General features: G+C 35.6%; 6 protein-coding genes across 8 annotated transcripts; 2 read left to right on the forward strand and 4 right to left on the reverse strand.

Moving 5' to 3' along the window:
* On the forward strand, nt 1–1,815 carry LOC104721993 (tetraspanin-20). The gene is made up of 6 exons (XM_010440085.2): nt 1–469; nt 684–783; nt 900–980; nt 1,071–1,175; nt 1,262–1,447; nt 1,544–1,815. The coding sequence occupies exons 1-6, from the start codon at nt 144–146 to the stop codon at nt 1,583–1,585; spliced, it is 840 nt and encodes a 279-aa protein (XP_010438387.1). The 5' UTR covers nt 1–143; the 3' UTR covers nt 1,586–1,815.
* Nucleotides 1,711–6,281, reverse strand: LOC104721992. Of its 3 annotated transcripts, XM_010440082.2 has the most exons (7): nt 5,984–6,281; nt 5,614–5,679; nt 5,078–5,224; nt 4,803–4,882; nt 2,944–4,650; nt 2,691–2,844; nt 1,711–2,601 (listed from the first exon to the last, which is right to left on the reverse strand). In XM_010440082.2, the coding sequence occupies exons 3-7, from the start codon at nt 5,214–5,216 to the stop codon at nt 1,931–1,933; spliced, it is 2,751 nt and encodes a 916-aa protein (XP_010438384.1). In that variant the 5' UTR covers nt 5,217–5,224; nt 5,614–5,679; nt 5,984–6,281; the 3' UTR covers nt 1,711–1,930. The 3 variants fall into 3 exon arrangements, with proteins under 3 accessions (XP_010438384.1, XP_010438385.1, XP_010438386.1); XM_010440083.2 differs by lacking the exon at nt 5,614–5,679; XM_010440084.1 differs by lacking the exons at nt 5,614–5,679; nt 5,984–6,281 and having other exon boundaries at nt 4,803–4,893; nt 5,078–5,170.
* LOC104721995 (photosystem I reaction center subunit IV A, chloroplastic) lies at nt 9,409–10,624 on the forward strand. The gene is made up of 3 exons (XM_010440086.1): nt 9,409–9,813; nt 10,244–10,309; nt 10,404–10,624. The coding sequence occupies exons 1-3, from the start codon at nt 9,550–9,552 to the stop codon at nt 10,509–10,511; spliced, it is 438 nt and encodes a 145-aa protein (XP_010438388.1). The 5' UTR covers nt 9,409–9,549; the 3' UTR covers nt 10,512–10,624.
* On the reverse strand, nt 10,790–12,404 carry LOC104721996 (protein LOW PSII ACCUMULATION 1, chloroplastic). Its single transcript, XM_010440087.2, has 4 exons — nt 12,080–12,404; nt 11,288–11,866; nt 11,157–11,207; nt 10,790–11,070 (listed from the first exon to the last, which is right to left on the reverse strand). Exons 1-4 carry the CDS (start codon nt 12,298–12,300, stop codon nt 10,932–10,934), a joined length of 990 nt encoding a protein of 329 aa, XP_010438389.1. The 5' UTR covers nt 12,301–12,404; the 3' UTR covers nt 10,790–10,931.
* On the reverse strand, nt 12,550–14,498 carry LOC104721997 (glutaredoxin-C5, chloroplastic). The gene is made up of 5 exons (XM_010440088.2): nt 14,095–14,498; nt 13,752–13,825; nt 13,146–13,220; nt 12,953–12,979; nt 12,550–12,784 (listed from the first exon to the last, which is right to left on the reverse strand). The coding sequence occupies exons 1-5, from the start codon at nt 14,397–14,399 to the stop codon at nt 12,714–12,716; spliced, it is 552 nt and encodes a 183-aa protein (XP_010438390.1). The 5' UTR covers nt 14,400–14,498; the 3' UTR covers nt 12,550–12,713.
* Nucleotides 19,583–20,980, reverse strand: LOC104721998 (probable indole-3-pyruvate monooxygenase YUCCA8). Its single transcript, XM_010440090.1, has one exon. It carries the CDS (start codon nt 20,882–20,884, stop codon nt 19,601–19,603), a length of 1,284 nt encoding a protein of 427 aa, XP_010438392.1. The 5' UTR covers nt 20,885–20,980; the 3' UTR covers nt 19,583–19,600.

The raw sequence follows: 23,395 nt of genomic DNA on the forward strand, positions 1-23,395 counted from the left end.
TTCGGATTCTCTCTTATCTGTTGAAAACAGCTTTTTTTGTTTTTTTAATACTTTTTTTTGTCCCAAAGTCATCATCTCATTGCAATAGCTCGAGATCGCTGATCAGAATTGTCTCATCTTCTCCGATCACGATTAGTTAAAAAATGCGGCACAATTGTTGTCATGTCTCGTTCGCTTCTGTTCTCAAGATCCTGAATTTTCTCCAAGCTTTCATCGGTGTATCGATCATCATCTACTCGATTTGGATGCTCGATCAATATAACCATCACCTTCCCCCCGTTGATCCTCCTCCGTCTCAGCCTCCTGCGGCTTCATCTCCGGATTCTTCTACCTTCTCTTCTAGTTCTGGAATTGAGATCACCGGTGATTCTTTGAAGAATCCGATCAGTTTCGTATCGGGTATCGTTCTCGGGTCTGGTACTGATTCGGGATGTTTCAACCTCCGTTCCTTAGATCTTCCTGCTCCATGGTATTTCAAAAAAGTTTCCATTTTTAGGGTTTTCAATTCAATCTAATTGACTAATCTTGTTTGATTCACTGTGTGACCTTCTTCTCAATTCAACTTTGAGAGAAACAAATGATAAAGGACAAAGCTTTAAATGCTTGACGATGATGTTTGTTTTTTTTTTTTTACATTGGGATTAAGCTAAGACACTGTTGATGATTTTTTAATTGCAATGCAGGTTCATCTACTCTTTTATGGCGATTGGGATATTAGTCTGCATTGTCACTATCATTGGTTTCATTGCAGCTGAGGCTATCAATGGCTGCTGCTTGTGTTTCGTATCCTTTTATGTATGTATATATAGTAATATAGACTAGAGGGCTTCTTCACTTATATGCTTCTTTTCATATTTTTATTCGATCTGGAATGTGTGTTAATCCTTGATACGTTTTAGTATTCTATCCTCAAAACTCTTCTGATCATAATTGAAGCGGTTCTATTGGGATTCATAGCTATTGACCGTCAGTGGGAAAAGGTGAGAAGGTGTTTTTTTCTTACATTTGAGAAGCTTGTTGTATCTTGTGTGTTGTTGTGTTAACGGTCTTATACTGGTGTGTCTCTTTAGGATCTTCCTTATGATCCAACTGGAGAACTCAATAGCCTTCGAGCTTTCATCGAAGAAAACATTGATATTTGCAAATGGGTTGGCATTGTTGTGGTAGCGATCCAGGTAACAAACTCAGTTCTGACGTTTTGAGTTATTTCATGATTCTTTTTATGTTTTTGTATTATTCATTCATTGACTTGGTGTGTCAGTTTCTGTCATTGCTACTGGCTTTGGTTTTGAGAGCTATGGTTTCACCCCGGCAGTCAGAGCTTGATGATGATGATGATTTTGAGAATCCGATGAATAGAGCACGTGACAATCTTCTTGGTCCACAGGCAAACCAGACTTCTTCTGCAAGCAATATTGACAATTGGAGGTCCCGAATCAGAGAGAAGGTAAAACAAAACTAAGTTTCTTGGTCGTTTGAACTTTGTACCGAAGATTTAAGCTTCTCATTCATTGTCTTTACATGCTTTCTTTTTCTTTCTCAGTACGGATTGATCAACGGTCAGAGCCAGACTCCATCAGCTTAACTCAAGAGACCTAGCTATTGCGTATGTGGATCAGTACTTTGTTCCTCTCTCTCAACTTTCGAGTGTGCATAGATACATTACGCAACTATGTTATTGTTTGATGTTTTTTTTGTTCGAAACTCTGGTTAGCATTGCAACGTAGCTTTCATTTCGGTGTGTCTGTACAAAAACGTAACGGCTACACGACTCCATCTGCTTCAACAATGGCTACACAGCATTTTGTTTTCTCTCTCAATCGTTACAAAAAAATCGAGACACAAATCTTCCCACAGACAAAAAAAAATAAACTTAACACTATCTTACATTTTTTATTGAACGTAGTTATTATATATTGCACTTGTCTCATCATCGTGTAAGATCGATAACGGCTTCCTCTATGAGATCTTGCAACAATCTCCTCTCAATTTCAATCCCAAAGTCGTCTATTTCAACTTGTAAGCTATGAGTCCATGTCCTTCCGACTATCTCATTCTTTACTAGACTCTCTGCAGCCAAACTGTTTGCGTCCATGTCCTCTCCTGAGTCAAACTTGCTAGGCTCATCTAAGACCCAGTCCTTTAACTGTGCCCACACATGTTCCATGAGGTCAAAACAAGGAGAACCATTCCCCATGCTTGTAGTTGTTGTTTCTGAAATGATGGAGTTAATACAGTCGAAAATGAGTTTACGGGTTGATCGTTGTTGTCTACGTTTGCCTTCATGGATGAACTCTTTGATGTTGTTGTTGTTATCAGGGTTCGTGTACTTCTCTCTGAGTGAAGGGTCTAAGGGACTATTTGGAAAGTGCCACCGTGAGATGAGCGGGTCATGAGAGACGGTGCAACCTCTGCTGAAACCAGCAGCTGTCAAGAGCGTTTCTATGAAGAAGTACCAGTCTTCATCCTCATGGACTCCTACCATTGCGGGTTTAGATATGTTGTCTGTGCAAGAGTCATCATTCCATGAGAGGATCCGAGCGATTGACCCGATTGGTGGTGACTTGTCGATTAGATTAGATTTAAGAGACATTGCCTCTCCTGTTGAGAATGGAACATTTTGGATTAGCGTAAGAGGGAAGTTAAGTAACATGAACCTATGAAAAAAAGCTAAGCAACAGAGAACTAACCTTGATTCGTCCATAGCTTGGTTGAACCAGAACATTCTGGATTGTCAACACCTTCCTCTTCAAATGGCGGAAACAAAACAGAAATTGGACTTGGCTGGTCCTGGTTTTCACTTGTATTCCCAGCCGCTGGAGGTTTTGGTGTAGTCACTTCCTCCTGAAAACAAAATCAAAATGGCTGCTGATTTAAGCATGAATGTTTAAAAGTCATCCTCCTCGAGTACATTGCAAAAGGTTTAAAGAAATGGTGGGATACCTCGCCTGGGTTTATACTTTGCTGTTGTGATGATTCAGGAGGGTGACAATCTCTAGGAACCAAACAATCTTCGCTGGTAAGCTTCACAGAAGAAGGCGTTGCTAACTGAGACGTACTGCTGTACTGAGATGCATCTCTTTTCTCCTTGCTTGCTTTATTATTCTTAAAGAAGAACAAGTTAGAGACTTTCCATGAGGATTTCAGGCTTCCCGTCTTAGTCAGCTCTCGTGCTTTGGAAATCCCCAAAACAGATGTTTCTCCGTTGAGTCTAACGTCAGAGACTGATTTTGACCTTGCAAGGATATTCAAAGAATCACTTGCCATTTCCACTTGACTTAGATCACTGGTTATGCATGATGTTGACGCCCTTGTTGCTGGTGCTACTTCGTTGCTCTCTTCCTCGGATCCAGTAGTCACTTTGGTCTCTGAGAGTGCAAGCATTTCCCCTAAGGTGCTTGAGGATCTTGGAACATGTTTATGCGGTTGGTTTCTTCCAGTTACTGACATCAACGCCCATCTTTCAGAAAGTCGTTTTTTGGCCTCTCTGCAGACAGACGACTCTGGAGAAAATGAAGCCCGGCTGAAAGAGGAAGGAGAAAAAGGACTTTCAAACCTATTTGGACAGTCCCATGAATGCCTTGAAGCTGGTGACATGATCTCTGAGTCGCTAAGGTTTCCTACTAGATCTTCATTTTCAGACTTGTTAAAGGAACTGTCATCGCCGTTATAACCATTGGATAGGACAGAAGAAGACTGAGTCTCATTCCTGTGGTGACACATCAGATTTTCGCGTACTTGACGAGTAATTTCCTTTGCTACTTCTTTAGTCTCAACATCTCCAGGCTCATCAAAATACCTCGGAGATGATGGGGATGATGAAACAGCCTTTATATCTAGAGACTTCCCTAGACTAGGCTTCAAGACGACAATTCTGGTTGGCTGTACAGGGTGTTCCTCGGTTCCCCGGTTCACATAAGATGACGAGTAACCCATATCACGGTTTCCCCAACCAGTTTCTTGACTTGATGAAGCCAGTTTTTTAACTTGCTTGGTCTTCCTCCCTTGAAGCACAAACTTTTCAGTTTCAACAGCCTTTGAAGGTCTCAATACTGTGATACGCTTTGCATCTGAATGAGAAGGAACAGTGTGAAAGTCAGAAAGGTTCTGCCGAGAGAATGAATTTGATTCCTGGAGAAACTCAACAAATAGATCCTTGTTGGAGCTTAAAAATTCAAGTGCATCTTGGAACTCTTTAGATTGGTGAAGATTGTCATCTGTAACAAGGCGTTTTGCTTCAGTGAACTTTTGACGAACAAGAGCCATCTGTTTCTCAGTCGTATTTTCTTCATATCTTCCTTTTCTAGGCGAGCTATCCCTTGAGCGACTCACCTTCTGAGGCGACTGCCACATTTCATACACATCTTTAAACTCTCTACTGAGATCCTGATACTTTTGGACCTCATTATCCATAGAAGACACAGAATGATTCGGCGAAGAGTATGAATAGCTTCTGGATTTGCTTCTCTGTGTAGCAGCAGTCTCAAGATGATTCATCTGGGGAAGTGTTTCCAAACCCATCAACTTAGCAACCACATTAGGTGGGCTCTGTTTATGTTCGACATCTTTTGACATTTCTCGAGCAATGAGTTTCTTCATCGGTGTACCACTTACTTTGTTAGAAGCACTTCTCCTCAAATCACACATAATCTGTGCAAACAGTGCAGGCAAGAGATATCAGATGCCGTGACCATTATATTAAACAACAACTCGTGCAAATAAGGACAATAATCTGAATATAAAAATTTCTGTGTTGCTGACAATGGCATGCATAACAATTTTTATTATTTAACCAAACTTACCAATTCAGCTTCTGAATGGCCTTTATAAGAAGGGCTTGGCATTCTGGTCACATCAGATCGACTCCTTGACAGAGAGGATCCTGCCAATGAACTACATCATATTAATAACACAAATAACAGATAAGTGAATACAAAACTCAGATAGAGATAGATAAAGGATAATAGGACATAAAATTTGGTCCAGAAACACACAAAAAAAAAATGCACTTGTTGTAATCATAACACAGACTTGCATAGGGTGGACAAGCCAGTCACAGGAGGGAGATAGTCATTACCATCACGATGTGGTATATCTGTAAGCAACTTGTTCCCAGTAACAGCTGTTCCTAGATCAAATAGATTAACCATCTTCCCCAAACATCCTGGAATCGGACTTTCAATATTTTGAACGTTTCTGCCTCGGAGTTCATTCATTTTGGTCCCTGCAGTTACACAGCTATCAGTTATTTATCTGAGGTTTGTATCCCATCAGTGAAAGAGAGAGAGAGAGAGAGAGAGAGAGAGTTACAAAATATAAACCTAAAAGATCCAAGAAAAGGGAAGAGAGAGAGAGCAGAAGAACATAAAACTAGTAGCAACAAAGAAGTAACAGGCCAAGCATAACAAAACAAAGACTTTGGTAAGAAGGAGGAATAAGATTCTGTAATCAGAGGGGGACATTTGATAAGAGTGTCTGAACAAAAGGAAAGACAAACCAATTAACCAAATTTTCACATGACCTATCACAATCAAAGACAGACTTCTTTCTCTCTTTTTTTTAATGCTCTGAAGTCTGAACACAAAGCACCCTTGTGAATCAAACTCAACTCACCCTTTATAACAACTCAAATTCCGAGAATGGTGATAGAACAAAAACAATCCTCAAGGCACTCTGGATCTGCATTTACAAGATTCCCCACCATAAGTTAATCTATCTATGAGCTCAAATTTGTCTCTCCCCACAAAAAAGGAGCAACATTTGAGTAATAAATGCTAAAACTTTGACAAAGAGAAGAGTGAATTCAATCAAGAACTCGAAGAAAGCAAAAGCAGAAAAAGAACCTAATCGGTACAGAGAGAGAGGGTAAAGATCAGAATCTAATTGAAGTAAGAACAGGGAAAGGCAAACAAAGGAATCGAAACGAGAAAATAGGAAAAAAAGCATCGGAAAGTGAGATCAGAGGCAGAGAAAAAGGAGAGACCTTTAAACTGTTTAGGGAGCTGACTGAGCAGAGCAGAGCAGAGCCTAGCTAAGCTAAGCTAAAGAGAGTATATACATCGGGAACTCCGCCGGAGAAGTTACCGCCGGAGATGATGATGAATGAAGTTGCCAAATTTGTTTCCGTGTCTCTCGAAATCTCTCTCTCTCTCTCTCTCTCTCTCTCTCTCTCTTTCACGCGCACACCGACTGAGAGAATCTCACAACGTACAGACAAAACAACGAATCAAGAGAGAGAAGGAGAGAATGGGGGAAGCTGCTTTGTACTCTCTCTCTCTTTTGTTTTCTCTTCTCCCCAATTATTATTATTTTTATTTACTTTATATATATATATATATATATATTTTTTGCGCAAAATTTACTTTATATTTATAATTGCAATATCTTCCTCTTTATGTTTTTTTTTTTTGGTTTTATTACCAAATGAATAGTAATGTTGAACTGGAATAATCAAGTTTTTTTCATAATCACATCGGGAAATCAAAATTTATTTTTGGTTTTTTTATTTTTTGCAATAAGTTCCAACTAAATGTACTCTTTGTAGGTATGTTTGAGAGTACAATTATTAATAGTACACACTCGTCTACAGTATGTTTTTGTGACACACATAAAATTGTCCATACAAAACGATTGTTCATGTTTCAAAATATTCCTTAGACTAAGATTTGATCATCATTTTTTGTAAGATACGACCAAAAAAAAAAAGTAGTAGCAGTATTCAATAGTATTTGGAATTATGTATTGTATTAGTGAATGATGGCAAAGACGTATGGAACATGAAAACTATTCACATGTGTTGTGAAGAAAAGAAAATAGAAAAGAGATGTGTTTCTTAAACTCAAATGATTAAGGGCTAAAAAGCAAAAATTAGATTACATGATCATATATTTCATCTAATTCTACTTTTGGTTGCACGGATAGTTCGTCCCAACTTCACAATCACAATGAATGCTTTTGATGAAAATTTGGTATGGCACACCAACCAAATCCCTTTGCTAGCTTGTGCTACTTTCACAATTACTACTAAATCTACTATAGTACCGTTTTTATTCATATACATTTGCATTTCAATGCAACAATTCAATTGCGATATATATATATGTTTCCCACTAACGAGTGGAAACTTAATTTTAGCCTACGCAGAAGCGAATAAATTAAATATAACTTGTCCATCACTCCTTCTGATCATATATGTATGGCCGAGTGGGCAATTGAATGATGATCCATTTCTGTGTTGTCAGATTATCGTTGGTTATGGATACGGTTAACCCCATGCAATTTATTGTTTCGTATACAATATACTACATACTTATAGCCAATAACGTGAGATCGAAATCAAGATAATGTGTAAAACATACGTAAGCCATGTAGTAAAATTATGCAGTCATAAAAGAGACGATACGCTAAACAAGAATCGATATATGGTTTCGAGCCTTCGACTAATAAAAAGATAACGACTAGACTACTTAATTATCGTTATATTATTGGTTCTACATGTTTTATATACATAAATCAAACTGGGACCAAATAAAAGAAAATCTGAAATGGACCGGCCATATATACTGCTGAATGAATCTTTAATATCAGTTAATAAAAGAACAGATAACAGAAAAGAGAATTAAAAACATAGAGTCATAACATTATGACTTTATCATTATCAAGAAGAAAAAAAAAACATTATGGCTTTAGCTGATAATAAGCACCGCCTATTCACGATTTTTTCAGCCACAAAATTATAAATCCACCAAATATAACCATATTGATGGAAATTTCATCTAATATTTCTAGTTTTTTGCCAATCTTTCTTATGAAAAGAAGTATGAAATATGTGGATGTCTAACCATGAAGATTTATATAGTACTTAGTATGACTTAACATCTTGTGACCAAAAATCTAACTTTGAGGCCCTTGTGTACCTTTGAATATAGCGAGTTTATTGACGGGACCCTTTAGCCACTCCATGTGGGGGTGTTTTAAACAGCGTAGCCAATCACATAAGTTGGGAACATGCCAGTTGGATTTTGTATTTTTAATAACTGTTGTCCAAACGTGTAATCTCCAACTTTTTAGTGTATTCGTTTCACAATGCTAATTAATGACTAAGATACTATATCCATATTTGAAGATTATAAAGACAGATATCAAATAGTAAATCTGAAAAGAAACACAGAAGAAAGAAAACAGCATGGCCATTTGTTGGCACTAAATAATTAGTTTATGGACACAAGTAAGACAATAAACTCTACTGTTATTATGTTGTCAAAAAGTGTTCCACTTCATGTGAGTTCACACCAGTACACTCATTACAATAGTCAATAGAAGACCAACCAACCCTTAAAATATAAGACCGATACAACTAATAACTTGTTTAAAACATGAAGTTGTTAAATATTTTAATCTCTTATGAAACGATGTTTCATATTTGTATGCGTTTTAAAGTTTTTCTTTTTTCTTTTTCTTTTGGTAGTTGTGGCTCGTATATCGATCGATATATATATATATATATATATGTGTGTAGTGGTCTCACTCACAAGTATTTATATGCATGAACTAAACAATGTCGACAATCTAATCGAATGAGCGGGTTAAGTGATTAGTAATATGCATTACTAGTTTTCGTAAGAAAGTGCTAAATAATAGTAAAGTTTTTGTGTTCGTGTCCTATAACTGAGAAACTATCTTATAGATCTAAGGATCTCATTTACAAGAAGAAAAGGAAATCACATGTTACAAATAAGAGAAAAACTTGTTCGTATTTACCTAAATATATCTGTGGTTTCTTGTTCTTAATTCAGGTTAGTCAAAATCGTACAAAACCACACAAAAAAAAACTCAGCGTACTTGTGATAAAAATTTACTATATTACTAGAATAGAGTTAACAAATTAAAGATAATGAAAGCACGAATGTATCCCACCAAAAAAAAAAATGAAACCACGAATGTAAAAGATATTTGAGAATTTTTTGCTTCGATAGAAATTTGCAGCAAAAAAAAAAAAAAAAAAAAANAATAATAACGATGTTGCTATTGTTGACGAATATGAGAAAAATGGCTATGAACCCAATTTCGAACAACTTTTATTTTTCTACCTATCTAAGCAGGCATGTATCTTAAGATAATATGTTTTGGCTTATCGATTGTGTGATTTACTGATTAATTTAATTAATGAGATTATGGATTAAGTTTTTTTTTTTTTTAATTATATCGTTTGAGAATGAAAGAAAAAATCATTTTTTACAGGTTGCAATGAAACACTAAACAATTAACCCAAAAAAGAAAAGAAAAGGAAAACACAATTGTAATTACGAAATCTGAAATAAGAGTAACGTAATTCCACGTCATCACATTATCTTTAAGAACAGATATGTGATGTACACGTGGCAGATCTCAAGTGGATGGAACGATTCGTTTAACCCAAACACAAACTCATCTCTTCCTCCTTTCTTAGCCTTTCGAACATATTACTTGGCTTTACTACCAACAAAACAATCAAGAACCACTCTTTCGTGTCGCCAATACAATCAAGAAAGAAAAAAAAGAAGACCAAAGATGGCCATGGCGTCAGCATCGACGGTGTTTGTTCTTCCGGCCAACGTCACCGCGGCCGGTGGCGCTTCGTCATCCAGGAACTCCGTGTCTTTCTTGCCCATGAGAAGCGCCGGTTCTAGGCTCGTAGTCAGAGCAGCCGACGATGCCGTGACTCCGGCAACCTCTTCGTCTAAAGATTCTCCCGCGGCCCCAGCTGCTGCTCCGGCTGGAGCTGCTGCCACCAAACCCAAGCCACCTCCGATTGGCCCTAAGAGAGGGTCTAAGGTCAGCCATCCTAAACCGTCTTAAAATCCATTTATCTCGTATATATATCACCAAGTACATACGCATACGCCTAAGCTACTTATCGATCAATTGATTCATTTGTATATTATCAAGTTCTTATTGGTGTAATCTGCAGCACTGTGAAATGGCAATGATTACGCGATTTTGTAGGCTTTACCAATTACTCAACTAAGAGGAATCGTTAGTTGTGAAATTGTAGCTTTTGTTCATATTTTGCTCATAATTAATCGTTTTTGTTTTACTACCAAGAGATAAAAACATTATGACCGATCCTAGTTCCTTGTATTAGTGCCGTCACAATGTCATAGCTTTTGGTTCAAATCTACTAGTGAAGTGTTTGTGACTTTGTGACTTTGTGACTTTGTGCGTGTGTGCCGGTATCTAATACAAATATATTGGGGTTTCGTAGGTCAAGATTCTAAGGAGAGAATCCTACTGGTTCAAGACCGTTGGATCAGTTGTGGCTGTTGATCAGGTAACGCATTTAGTCTCAAATTGGTCATACGTATATATCTTTCACCACGCCGGTTTTTATAGATTTTTTTGACCCTGAACTATAAAATGTGCAGGACCCTAAGAGTAGGTACCCTGTTGTGGTCCGGTTTGCGAAAGTGAACTACGCCAACATATCGACCAACAACTATGCATTGGACGAGATCGAAGAAGTTGCAGCTTAAATGAGAGAAATCAAAAACTAGCTCTGTGTATTCTACACCATTCTATCCGTTTGTAACTTGACCCGAACCATGTGTACCGAAAAGTTTACCAATTATTTCTCCTCATCTGAATCTCTCGAGCCAGTTTTCTTATTTTTTTCACAGAATGAATTTGGAAAATTCTGTTAAAATCTCTCATTCTACTCAGGGTTAGATGATCTCTTAACCATCGTCATAATAAGCATTTTGAAACCACTAGATAAACACCTACATACTTGAGCTGGTCTGACTCAGATAGGTAACGCGGATTGATTGCATAATCGTATTTTCAAATCAATTTTACTACAAGAGTGAAAGTGGCAATTTTGAAGTCATATATCTGTTCATAACTACACAATTTGTAAGAAACATATAACTTTTTATCCCTAAGTATTAGAGTATTTACACTCTACCATCCATACCATCAAGAAGACCGGTCCAGATTCCCTTAACCGGAGGAAGCTGTGCAACAAAGGCTTGCCATGGAGGATAACCCACTCCACTTGCCCTTACACGCCCGTCCAAACGCAGAGACAAATACCTAAATTCAACATTCATATTCAGCTCAAGAACCGATGTAAGATTCAGTTTAAACTGTTTTCAAATCAAATGCAAGGAACTACTTACACTGGAGAGTCTGAAGATACATTAGCAAGCTTCTTTTGCTCAGCTAACCACCTACTCATGCAAAAGAACAGAGATCAAGAACAACTTCAAGTTCGATTCTTTCAACTATCTTTATGTGGAAAGATTCTTACTTTTCCCATTCTGGGACAAAAACTGGAGTCACTCGCCACAATCTCTTCCTTCTCTGGCTCGATTCTTCATCCGCAATGTCAGTCTCATCAAAGTCCAAAACCGGCGTATTCCCATCCGTAGAATAAGCTACCACAACCACACCTCTCTCCACAAGCCCTTGTGTAAATTCTTTACTTCTATTAAACGCTTCTTCGATAAACTCTGCAGGACCAGAGCAGATGACAAGCCTAGCAACCCCTCTCAGATCACCTACCGAGATAACCTTATTGTTCTCTTCGACCCTCATTTTGAGTTTCGCAAGATTCTCTTCTCTCGAGAGCCTAGCCATTTGTGCATTCTTGGTCTTGTTTTCTCGGAAGTAGAGGAACGCAAAGAGAGAAGCTGCACCAAAGTCAATTCCCAAACCTTTTATGATCTCCAGAACTTCGCCTGATCTTGCCGGATTTGCAAGGGCACCAATGAGCCTAGAAGTGGCTATTAGTCCTCCTAGTGAACCACTAGCTATGAATGCGAGGTAGAAGAACATACGGACTGATCTGAACGGAGACAGAACCTCACTACGGATTCTAGTATCAGCACTGAAAGCAATAACAGAGATAACTTAACTGTGTCATTCATTACAAGCAAAGGGCTTCACTAAAAGTGTCCAAATTATAACATCTAACAGAAAAAACTTATTGCGTTTATGCAATTGTTTTACTAAAGTTTCATACTTTTATCAATCTCATTGAGCATAGAACCCAAACCCATGAAACCCAATTTAAAACAGGTTAGAAGGAGTCGAATTTTACCTGATTTCGGAAGGCTCGTCTGCAGCAAAGCACACGGTGTTGAAAGACAAAGGTTGATGCTTTTTAGTTATTGTCAATCTAGGAGAAAAATCAAGTCTTTCTCTATGATTATGATGACGGGAAAATCTACAAGGTGAGTACGATTCTTTTGCCTGATAAAAAGCTCGATTACTCAAACGACAATGGTAGATGTAAGTTTGAGACGAGACCAGAGTAGCCATTGGTCTCCCTAAGATACTCTGCAACTTCCTCTGTTCTGTTCAGAAGATGACTTCTCCTTTCACTCTCTGGATCATTTTTGTTCTCTCTATCCACCTGTGATCCTAAACTTGCCACGCTTCTTCTTAGCTTCAACATTTTTGTTTTTTTTTTGGGATTTTCTTTCTTTATTAGGTAACTTTTTTCTTACCGGTTCTAGTTTGTTTTTGGGTTACCACTTTGAAGGCTTGAAACTGCGTGTTACCAAGTGGTGATAGAAAAAAACAAAGAGAGATTAACAGTTACATGATATATGTTATGTTAATTACTTATTGTATACAAATGAGGTTCAATGATGATAGCGAAAGAGATAAAATTGTTTTGAGTTTCCAAAGCTCCATAATGCAAAATCTCCAAACTAATTTCCATCATCTCCTCAGGTCTGACCGTTTTTACCTTCAGCTAACATCAGTTCCAGATCTCCTTTCCTGTAAAGCTTCACTGTATCTGTTGTAGTACAGCAACAAGAAAATAATGCTGAGAATTGAAGTGAAACAATATCCAATATATAGGATGAAACACCGGTAAAGTCTCAGACAAGTAGAAGGAACGTGTTCTGCTAAACTGTGTAACATCTACCAACTACAAAGAGGCGAAGGGGGAAGGAGATAGTACCTGTGCAACCACCAACGTGCTTGCCTCCTGTTCATTTGGACAACAGATTAGACACTGTTATGTGTTGTCATAAATAGGAAACTATCTTGTTCACTTCTTTAGGGAATATAAAGGTTTCAACTTTTGAAGTAGGACATTAGGAAAACAGCATTCAATGAAGATATGATCGATGTAAAAGGAGTAATCTACTTACCAACAAAAACATTAGGAACAGTGTGTTGCCCAGTAAGTCTTTCCAGTACCTTTTGCAGTTGTGGCCCTTGTGGACCTGAAATGAGCCAGAGATGGTTTAGTCAAACAGAACTACGCACATCACAGATAATTTTTTGCTGTCCAAAATCACAAAATCTTTAGACAATTGTATCTTCAACTGTGTTTAAGAGAGACACATAAAATCTATCAAGACATAAGTAGAGAAGAGACTGGTATACAAGAAAAAAAAAGGCCAATTATCACGAATACAAAAGGCAGACAAGAAGTCCAGAAACAGGAGTTACAGCTTACAGGTAAAGATATGAACCAATTCAAATCGGAAAACTACACCAATTAAAAGGTAAACAAGAGCTTCGATTCTTTCAACGAGTCTAAATGCCACAACATAAACTAAGATCAGTAAAACGCAAATGAAGCCAAAGCCAAAGGATAAAAGGCAAATACTAATGGATATACTTCTAAAAACTAACAAGCATTACTTCATCCTCTATCTAAAGCCATGGCATAAACTATAAGTTTAGTAATATCATAATCAAGCTAAGCTGACCAAATGTATGACAAAACAAAAAGAAGAATGTAAACATACCAAGTTGATCCAATTCAATAACCAGTGGCTGAACCCCAAGTCTCTTGAACAATGTCTTCACTTCAGAACAGTATCTTCAAAACACCAACAAATTATCAACATACATATATATATATGTATCAAAAATTAAGCAAAAGAGTCATAATTTGTGATGTGAAAGGTCAACAGAAAACATTAAGATCTGACGATCAGCAAAACCCATAACAAAAGGAGTAAACTTTACAAGGATATTTAACAAACCCATTCTCCGATTAAGCAAAAACAAAGAAAAAAAAACCTAACTTTAGATTATCTGAAAACTCAAAAACAGGAAAGAAGAAAAGAGAAGTGAGAAGAAACATACGAGCACCAAGTTTTGGAGTAAACAACAACAGTGTTCTCAGTCACTGTTTTCTTAATGTTCTCCTCCATTCTCGATCCAAACGAAGAAGAAGAAGACGCAGCCGAAGACGAAGAAGAAGAAGAAGAAGACATTGCTCGCACAGAACATGTCTGTTTTAGACATCTCTTGAAAGGAGATCCCACAGATATAAAAGAGAAAGAAGAAGAAGAAGAAGAAGAAGAAGAAGAAGAAGAAGAAGAGATTGAAGGAATCGGATCTAAATACGACGATGCAAGTTTCAATGTGTTGAATGCTGTGACAGCCATGGCGAATTCTGAACCTTAAGAGATTTCTCAAAAACTCTCGTTGGAGCTTCTTCTTTGCGTGCTATTTTGTCTCCTCCGTGACTTGTCCTTCTTTTTCCTTTTTTCCTTTTTTTTTTTCTATTAAAAAAAAAAGCTGAAATTTCGTGAACCAACAAAAAAAAAAAATCTGAAACTATTATTTTATTCTGCCGGATATACTACTTAATGGGCTTTTATTAAAGGCCCTTTAGGTATTACTAATGAGTTTTGAACTCTTTCTATAAAGCCTATAAGACCCAGAAGAATAAGACGGAGATTGCGAAAGACAAATATAATAAAGCGTTTTGATGATACCATACGGTATTTGAAAAGTAATTTTTGTCATGTCTATATTATTAAAGCTTAGTCCTCCAATCATAGTATATAAAAATTTCAACCACTGTACCACAATTGCTTAGTCAAATTATAATAATTCGTTAAATATACGATATCTGAACAAGAACTATTATAGTTTTTTCTTTACATTGAGTTTTTTTTTTTCTTTTTCTTTTTGGTTACATTGAGTTATTTAAGTTTTTACATAAGGAATTAAGTATCGATCGACTGGTATAATGGTTGGCAAGTTTTGTCATTTTACACATAAAGGCCATTAACAAAATTCGTGAGAAATTTATGATATAAGAAGACAACTCATCCAAGGACCTACCTTGATATAAAGATCATGTGGGGACTTTTGACTAGTTGTAATGTCATGGGTTCGAATTATTTTCATTTGTTGCTCAATTTGTTTTTGTCAATATCCCACCAACATTTTTCTTCATTCATTTATATCCCAAATCTTTGTTGCAATAACTTACAATCATACACATATACGTTATGTATGTATATGCACACATACTTGATAAGTACTGTACATGATATATTAAAATATTATTATTATATACGTGCACACACACAAAAAAATAACTCGCTTTTAATTATAAACATTTGTATTAATAAAAGTGACTTAAAAAAATTGGCAAGTACTCTCATTTGTACAAAGTTCCTTGTGTTGTCCGTGTCCATCCATGTGTATTTGCATATTATATATTAAACATTGGCAGTTTGGCACAAATCAAAATACTTTAGAAAAATCAGATATATGGTCTCTTTTCGGAAAATGAACATCTAAATATCCAAATATTCAACTATTTTAGGTATTTAGTTAGATTTGTGGTTGTGGGATTTCAGACATTATATATATTCTATATATATTTCCAAATTCTTTTGTACTAATTAAGATTTGTATTTGCTTATACAAAATCTTATAATAGAGAAGAAAACAAATCTTGTAAGAAAACTAATTTTACACAGAAATATCATGTTTCTAAATACTTTGAAGAAAAGGGAATATTAAACATAATCGGAGTGAATCTCGAGCCGGACTGGAACTAAATTGCCCATACTACATAGATGTGTGTGTGGGGTTGCAAGTTCATAAAAGTGATATAGAGACATGGGTACAATAGTTTTCCACTCGAAATTTTACCATCCCAATGATTAATCCCAGTACATTCGAATTCTTTCTCTTAACGCACCTATTTGGAGTAAAGAACTAAAACTTGATAAACTATATATATATATATATATATATATATATATATATATATCTTTTTGATGCATATCTAAACAAATTATATGGAAAACGTACGTAGCCCTCGTGATGTACTTGTATGGTTGGTCCTATACTTCAATAACATACATTGTCTATATTTTATTTATGTATATATATATATATATATATATATATATGTAAACGTTGAACTTGGAAAAATCAGTTACGTACGTAAATTAAATTTTCACAGATTGTATATATGTGTGGTGAAATGTTAGTTTTTCTTGGTATATTCTTTCTTGTGTTTAGCGTAGAAGATTGTTTCTACAAGTGGTAGTTCATCTAACAGACATAGGCATGTGAAAGAAACAAACCCTAGTTTTTGCAGACTTCGGTAATGTGTAAGATGGACAATATGGGCCCTTGAACATGAGTGATTTCTCCATTGGAGAATTTGTGACCATTCCCATGTGTTACCCATTTACTCTTTGTCACTCATATCCTCGAAGCAAGTTAATCTCAAATCATTTGACCCATATAGACATGCCTAATCGTATATACCATTCAAAAGTAGATGTGCCAATATAATATTTGAAAACATAATTATTTGGTCGAGATAGTTCAAATCGGTCTGATTGACAATTTTAAATAAAAGTCGTACAAAATCTTGTTACGCAATTTCGGAAAATGTAAATGACATTGTGAATGTAAGTGGACACATATCTACCTATGTGATGGATTCCTAGCTAGCTAGGTCTTCATAACCAAAAATAAACTAGAATATAAGATAATGCCTATCAAGCGCTAGGGCTTTTGCTAAGGTAATGAAAATAGATTGAGAATACGTGTGAATATGAGGTGACAAGTGACAAGTATGGTATGGTGATGACTGATGTCAAAATAGAAAGATGACAAGTATGGCAAAAGAAAAGAAGAAAGCAAAAAGATAATGGTCACTCAAATTCAACATCTCTCAACTTGTAGTTTCTAAATAGGTAACATGCGGTGAGGGTACATGAGACTAGATGATCACTCCTCCATGGCCTTTGAAATAGACTTCACACGGTGTACACGCCATTATACTTCCAAGATATTATATATAGACATGTCCAGTTCAAGTATTCTGGTGGAACTTAAAATTTACCATTTATGGAGCTAGTTATATTCTTTTATGGGATTATCTAATTGATATATCCTCAACAAAAGATGATTTTCAATACCTACGTAAATAAATGAATAATATTATATTAGACTTTTTATAATCCAAATCAAATATGTATATATAGTTTGAATTTATAAGAAATCAAGTCAGTAATATTGTATATAAAGTATGAAATCTAAACTATAAAAACGCAAAAAATTTGTATTGTTTAGTTCTGCAATTGTCGAGTTTGGCGTGTGATTTATCGATCATAAATCTTTTAAATACAGTAGAGAGGGGTATGATTAAAATAAACACGATACATGTATATGATACATTTTCCTTTGAATTTCCATCATAGAGGATTATGTTTTCGTAGAAGAAAAATAGGATAACATATACCAGCAGGAAAAAAATAAGAATTTGTTGAAACTGGAATTGTTATAAATTCTATATATCAATAATAATGACAATACTAATAAATGTACAAATGCTGTGGTCGAAAATGGTTTTGAACTGCTGGCTTTATCCTTTGACGTTGGACATAGGCCGATCTACATTTGATGTGACATTGTAAGATCTCTTTTATTAGTGGGTTTTAAATCTCTTCATTGGACCCAACACATGTGGGTTTTTAATGTCATCACAAAATTTATTCACTTTTTCTCTTTGTTTTTTCCCCTCAAACATTTCACTATATAATATAATATATATGTATCTATATATAAATATATTGTTTTCTTCTCCCTGGTTTCGAATTTCGAACAACTGTTTTCTCTAAATTTTGACCAGTTGTTTTTTGCTCTAAATTAGTATACTTTAAACTATCATTTTATGTTTTTTTTTCAAATATATTACAAATTTCATATATATATATATATATATATATACTTTAAGAATTTAGCATGCAAATGTAGTTTGGAAAAGGACATTCTTATTTTTCTTTAACAATGCTTTACACTTAAAAATTTTCCTTAGGATAGAAGATACGATAAATATTAATACGAATCAGATCCACCTGCAGGTTTATAACACACTGCACATAGGTTGTTAATCAGCAAATGCTTATAATATAGTGATTCACTGATTCTTCTGTAAGATTGGTCGACATTGAAATTGTTCTATATGATGCATATGATTAGCAACTAAAATAATAATAGTAGTACAATGATTTTTTTTTTCTGGGGGTCAAGTTGCATAATGGTTGAAGACGCTTTTAGATGAGTAACTTGGATCGAAGGAAATTTAATTACCTATTTAGTTTCCGTGCAAAGCGGGAAATCGATGCATGAACCACGACACTAATAATTTCATTAATGACTGACTCGAACTAAAGTGGGATTTAATTATGTGTTCTGTTTATTAGGTTTAATCACCTAATTAATTAGTTTCAACCCACCAAAAACACATAGAGATCACATGTATTTGAGAAATAAGAATCATCTTTAAAATTATGTTTAGACAATTTTAGTTACTTACAAATTCCCATTAATTAAGTAGTTTTTTTTTGCAACAACATATATACATTATACCGGACTTGACCTGATGAGTGGTAAAAAAATTATAATAGAATGAAGCTAATGATGCGATTATGTGTATAGTAGCTGTGATGTGATTATGTGTATAGTAGCTAGCTGTGATGACCTATGTTCGTGAGCTTTCGTATTTTGCTCTACTCTAGATTTGTTGCGTAGTTCATTATTAAGAGACTTGTCAATTGACCATAATAATTACTACAAGAGTTTTGCTTATGATTTTGTTTCTGTTTTCAGTTCCTACAACACTGAAAGTTAGTTCATGTGTATTATTCCCACAAAACTAAATAATCAAATCAGTTATTTGTAAAGTTTTTCCTTTGCACTCTCAGAATTTTCTAAATAGAAAGATGACTTATGTCGCATGTTTTTTTTTTTTCAATTACCTAAAAGAGGGTTTTCATGATGTTTCAACAAGGCCATAGTAGAGAACTAGAATCCGCAACTCTGAAAATGATCCCTAACGTCAAAGTTTCATCCAAACTACTGTCCAAAACATGCTTGTTCAATACCGACATGGTCTAAAGAGAGCTTCTCTCTGATACTGTGATACATGAAAAGTAAAAGAGCAGGGCCAAACTACAGAAAGATGGTAAATTTGAAATCAAAATATTTTTGGCTTAAAGAATATCAGAAAAGTGTACAGTTCACAATATAGATGTTAACTATGCAAAAAGAGGAAAAACATAGACTTGTACAAAAAAATCAAAGAACCCACCCCCAAAAAAGTTAATTGTTTAAAGTATATAGAAAAGAAAAAGAAAAAAAAAGGGAAACAAAAGGCCACATCTTCCTCTGTTTACACAAAACGCCCAGAACAAACAAGTGGAGGAGGTAACAAAAAAAACAAGCACAACACCCTTTGATTCGCTTTGGGTCTTCAGGAGAGGGCTCTTCTCATTTCTGTGATCTATCTCTGTCCTAAACTCTAATCTTTTTTTTTTTCCTAAAGTTAGAACTGTTGAGAGATACATCTTCGATGAGAAGCCGTTGAGCGTTTCGTGGGTTGTTTTGTTTCTAGTTTCCAAACAGAGCCTATGTCTTGTGCGATCCTAACCGCATCCATTGACGCACCTGAGAGCCCTTTCTTCGTAAACCCAACTGCATACAATCCTGTCCTCCCTTTCCAACCGTTGTTGTCAGCTACTGTTTTCGGGAAACCATTCTTTGCGAAGAACTCACTCTCTTGTAGCCAATATGGGACGTTACTACGATAACCAGTAGCGAGGACTACTGAGTCCACGTCTAGTTGTTCTCCGTTGACAAGTTCGACTTGGTTTCCGTTAAACCTTTTGATCCCTGGAACCACATCGATCTTTCCTGATTTGATCTTCTCCATAGCTCCGATGTCAAGCACTGGTGTTTTGCCTTTCACGCTCTTTAGCTCCATCGGACCCATCTCGGGTCGTTTCAACCCGTACTTCTCAATGTTTCCAAGCACCATCCAGCTCAAAAGCAATAGTATCTTGTCGACAAGCCATAGAGGAAGCCATCTTAACATCTTCATTGCAAGCTCGAACGTGGATTTACCCATTACTTCCCTCGGCATCACGTGAAGGGAGCTTCTCACGACCATGGAAGGCTTAGCGAAATGGTTTGCGAGGTCAAGTGACACTTCCATGCCGGAGTTTCCACAACCGACGACCAGAACTTTTTTCCCGGCGAACTTCTGGCCGGACTTGTAGTCACAAGCGTGAATCACCTCGCCGGAAAACTCAGAAAGTCCCTCAATCTCCGGCATCACTCTCTCCGCATTCTCTCCAGTTGCCACCACAAGCCACCGGCAGATATACTCGACCTCGGTCCGAGTCGACTCGGTGTTCGTCACGGTCTTGACTCGCCACAACCCACTGGTCTCATCGAACCGAGCGGTCTGCACACACTCGTTGAACTTAGGGTTGATCTCGAACCGGGTTGCGTAGGACTCAAGGTAGTCGATGAACTGACGCTTCGTCGGGTACTCAGGGAAGTCCTCCGGGAAGGGCATTTTCGGTAATTGACAAAACTGCTTGGGAAGGTGAAGCTTGAGACGATCGTAAGTACGTTTTTGCCATAGAGAAGCAATACAGTCTGCTCTCTCGAGAACAACGAAAGGAACGTTTTGTTCATGTAAACAAGCCGCGGTGGCTAAACCCGACGGTCCTGCTCCGACGATGACTGGTCCATTGACCCAAATACACCGGTTAGGTGTTGAATCTTGATGATCATGATCTATCAAACGAAACATACTCTCCATTTCTTTTTATATATAAGTTTCTTTAACGAGTTTAGAATTAGAGAAAGTTTTTGTAAAAGAAAAGAGAAAGAGAGAAATAGAATCAATAAGGTAATTGGAAATGGTTATGAATTTGGAATGAAGATAGTGTTTGAAGGTTATCGTGCTTATATAGAAGAATAGATTATCCCATGTGGCGTTGAATATTTTTCCACTCGACGATATTTATTTTTTAATATTTATTATAGTAATATATAATCATGAGCTTCTGATATTTGTTTTTTTAATAATAACAGAGTATTTGTGAGTATGATTGCTTAAGAGTTGTACTTAATTTATTTAAGAATAGCTAATGGGTGTGTGTGTGACGGTTGAGGACTTGTAATAAACAGTGGTAATGCTTGACGACGAAGTAATACTAATTTTTTTTGGTATTGGGAAATACAAATTTCTACCGACCATTTGGTGTGTGTTACTATTACTTTTTTAATTACGTTTTTTAATTAGTAAAAATAATAGTAATAAACATTTTAACTAGTAGTATTATTGGTTAATAACTTAATACTATTATTATTATAAGAGAGAATGAATGTGGAAGTGAGGGAATTAGGGAGCAACGATGGTGACTGTTGAGAGAGGGAAGTGATTCTTCCAAGGAGGATGAAGCCACGTGGGGGGAGAAGATGATGACGTGGAAAGCCACGTGGAGAGGATGAGGGAGCCAAAGCTGTGTTTTATTATTTTTCTCTTCATTGTGTGGAACCAAATGAATAAATCCACATCAACCCCATTCCCTTCAATTAGAGAGCTTCTTCTCCACTATTATTATTATTTTTGGTCCCGCCATCTCCACATTTTTCCTTTTTTTTTCTATAATAAAACTATGATAAATTTTAGGTACGGAAAATGTGATTTTACTAACAACATATATATCCTTATATTATTATATTAAAGACAAATCTCTCATTTTTAGATCAATAACCAACTAAAATCTTCTCATTGATATTTTTACTACAAGCTATTGATCTATCGCTCTCACTATTGACTATCACTTCCGTCTATAAAATATTGATTTTCTAATATTTTTTTCTAGTTCCACAAAAATTGATTTTTAATATATTTTTAATTAATTAATTTGTAAACTTCAAAAGTAATCACTTTATGAATTGTTTTTAGTTTATAATTAAATAATCAGTGTTAGTGAAAGAAAATAATATATTTATAATAATTAATACTCATTATTTCTTAATTTTGTGTGAAAAGTCTTAAACATATTTTTTTAGGAACTGAGAGTAATTTATAATAGTGGATGATCATTGTGGACACTTTCAAATGAAATAAGAAAAAAAAAGTATTAAACTTTTGCTTCTTGTTTACTCCAAATCTCAACCTAAAGAAGTATCAAAATTACTTTTAATCTAGTGTTTTCATATTAAATTTTAAATTGGGCAATAGAGCCCATCAAAATAAAATACTACTATATGATAGGTAGTATATGATTAAGGAAGCCTTTTCTTAGCTTTAATAAAGTTGGAAATTACACGATTTTAACTTTTGTAACTAAAGCTATGCTAGCCAAGTGATGGTGACTAACTCAAGCTAGAATCGTAAAGATTTTTTTCCTCTTCATTGGTACTTGTAATCGCAATTGTAAAGTGCATTTTCTTGAAAGTAATCAAGCAAAAGCGACTCATATTGGTGGCTGGCTATGAGTTAAGTTTTTGAGTTTGTCAAAAGAAACTTTTTATATTATAATAGAAAATCAGAGGATCCCACCAAAACCCACTAGAAGAATTGTGGGAAGAAGAAACCTAAAATTAGAGATGTAAAGCCATGTGCATGGAACCTTGGTTTCCATGGAGTTTTCTCTTCTTTTCATGTCATCACATTTTGGAAGCTTTGAGTTTGGCATATCCACATATACACACTCACCAATATATATGCTCTATGTGTATGTATATGCTTAAATAATAAACGAAAAAGATATACATCATTTAACGTCATTAACTTAACCGGTTGAAATTGTTATTTTCATCGCGCATTTTCGGATCGGACGACTTGAAATCTCGTTTGGAGAAGAGATTCATATATTCTTTATAAACTCATCATGGTATTAAAAAATGCACATATGCATTCACCTTTTCATATAGAATATTAGGGTAAGCACTTTAGGATGGTTACTAGAAAAGCTTATTAGGTATGAATCAATGTATTATCATCGTGCATTGAGTCACGACCACTTATAGTTATTAACCTTTTTTTTTTCTTTCTAATCACGATGAACGAAATGTACCAAACTCTTTATTATAATTATTATTAATTACAATATCATTGTGTTATAAATTTAAAGTCGATAGTAACCATAGATTCAGAAAGCTTTAATTATTTGTGCGATAGAGAGAGCGAAAGATTGGTCGATCAATTCTCTCACGAATGTCGATCCCTTTATTGTACGAGTTTTTTTCTTTTTTTTTTTTTGCTTTTGTATACTTATTTTTGGTTTTTGTCGTTGTTTGTAATGAATTCGCGTTA

The sequence above is a fragment of the Camelina sativa genome, chromosome 11 (genome assembly GCF_000633955.1).
Source record: "Camelina sativa cultivar DH55 chromosome 11, Cs, whole genome shotgun sequence".
Classification (NCBI taxonomy): Eukaryota; Viridiplantae; Streptophyta; class Magnoliopsida; order Brassicales; family Brassicaceae; genus Camelina; species Camelina sativa.

What these genes read in the sequence shown, in the direction of transcription:
- LOC104721993 (XM_010440085.2), top strand. Translation starts at nt 144, where the DNA reads ATGCGGCACAATTGTTGTCATGTCTCGTTCGCTTCTGTTCTCAAGATC. An exon ending in TTGTTGTGGTAGCGATCCAG is followed by an intron (nt 1,176 to 1,261) that starts GTAACAAACTCA and finishes TTGGTGTGTCAG; the next exon opens with TTTCTGTCATTGCTACTGGC. An exon ending in GGTCCCGAATCAGAGAGAAG is followed by an intron (nt 1,448 to 1,543) that starts GTAAAACAAAAC and finishes TTTCTTTCTCAG; the next exon opens with TACGGATTGATCAACGGTCA.
- LOC104721992 (XM_010440083.2), bottom strand. Translation starts at nt 5,216, where the DNA reads ATGAATGAACTCCGAGGCAGAAACGTTCAAAATATTGAAAGTCCGATT. An exon ending in AGATATACCACATCGTGATG is followed by an intron (nt 4,883 to 5,077) that starts GTAATGACTATC and finishes GTTCATTGGCAG; the next exon opens with GATCCTCTCTGTCAAGGAGT. An exon ending in GCCATTCAGAAGCTGAATTG is followed by an intron (nt 4,651 to 4,802) that starts GTAAGTTTGGTT and finishes CTGTTTGCACAG; the next exon opens with ATTATGTGTGATTTGAGGAG.
- LOC104721995 (XM_010440086.1), top strand. Translation starts at nt 9,550, where the DNA reads ATGGCCATGGCGTCAGCATCGACGGTGTTTGTTCTTCCGGCCAACGTC. An exon ending in GCCCTAAGAGAGGGTCTAAG is followed by an intron (nt 9,814 to 10,243) that starts GTCAGCCATCCT and finishes GGGGTTTCGTAG; the next exon opens with GTCAAGATTCTAAGGAGAGA. An exon ending in CAGTTGTGGCTGTTGATCAG is followed by an intron (nt 10,310 to 10,403) that starts GTAACGCATTTA and finishes TAAAATGTGCAG; the next exon opens with GACCCTAAGAGTAGGTACCC.
- LOC104721996 (XM_010440087.2), bottom strand. Translation starts at nt 12,300, where the DNA reads ATGGCTACTCTGGTCTCGTCTCAAACTTACATCTACCATTGTCGTTTG. An exon ending in GACGAGCCTTCCGAAATCAG is followed by an intron (nt 11,867 to 12,079) that starts GTAAAATTCGAC and finishes TATTGCTTTCAG; the next exon opens with TGCTGATACTAGAATCCGTA. An exon ending in GTATCTTCAGACTCTCCAGT is followed by an intron (nt 11,071 to 11,156) that starts GTAAGTAGTTCC and finishes TGTTGAATTTAG; the next exon opens with GTATTTGTCTCTGCGTTTGG.
- LOC104721997 (XM_010440088.2), bottom strand. Translation starts at nt 14,399, where the DNA reads ATGGCTGTCACAGCATTCAACACATTGAAACTTGCATCGTCGTATTTA. An exon ending in TGTTCCTAATGTTTTTGTTG is followed by an intron (nt 12,980 to 13,145) that starts GTAAGTAGATTA and finishes CCAAATGAACAG; the next exon opens with GAGGCAAGCACGTTGGTGGT. An exon ending in GCACGTTGGTGGTTGCACAG is followed by an intron (nt 12,785 to 12,952) that starts GTACTATCTCCT and finishes GTACTACAACAG; the next exon opens with ATACAGTGAAGCTTTACAGG.
- LOC104721998 (XM_010440090.1), bottom strand. Translation starts at nt 20,884, where the DNA reads ATGGAGAGTATGTTTCGTTTGATAGATCATGATCATCAAGATTCAACA.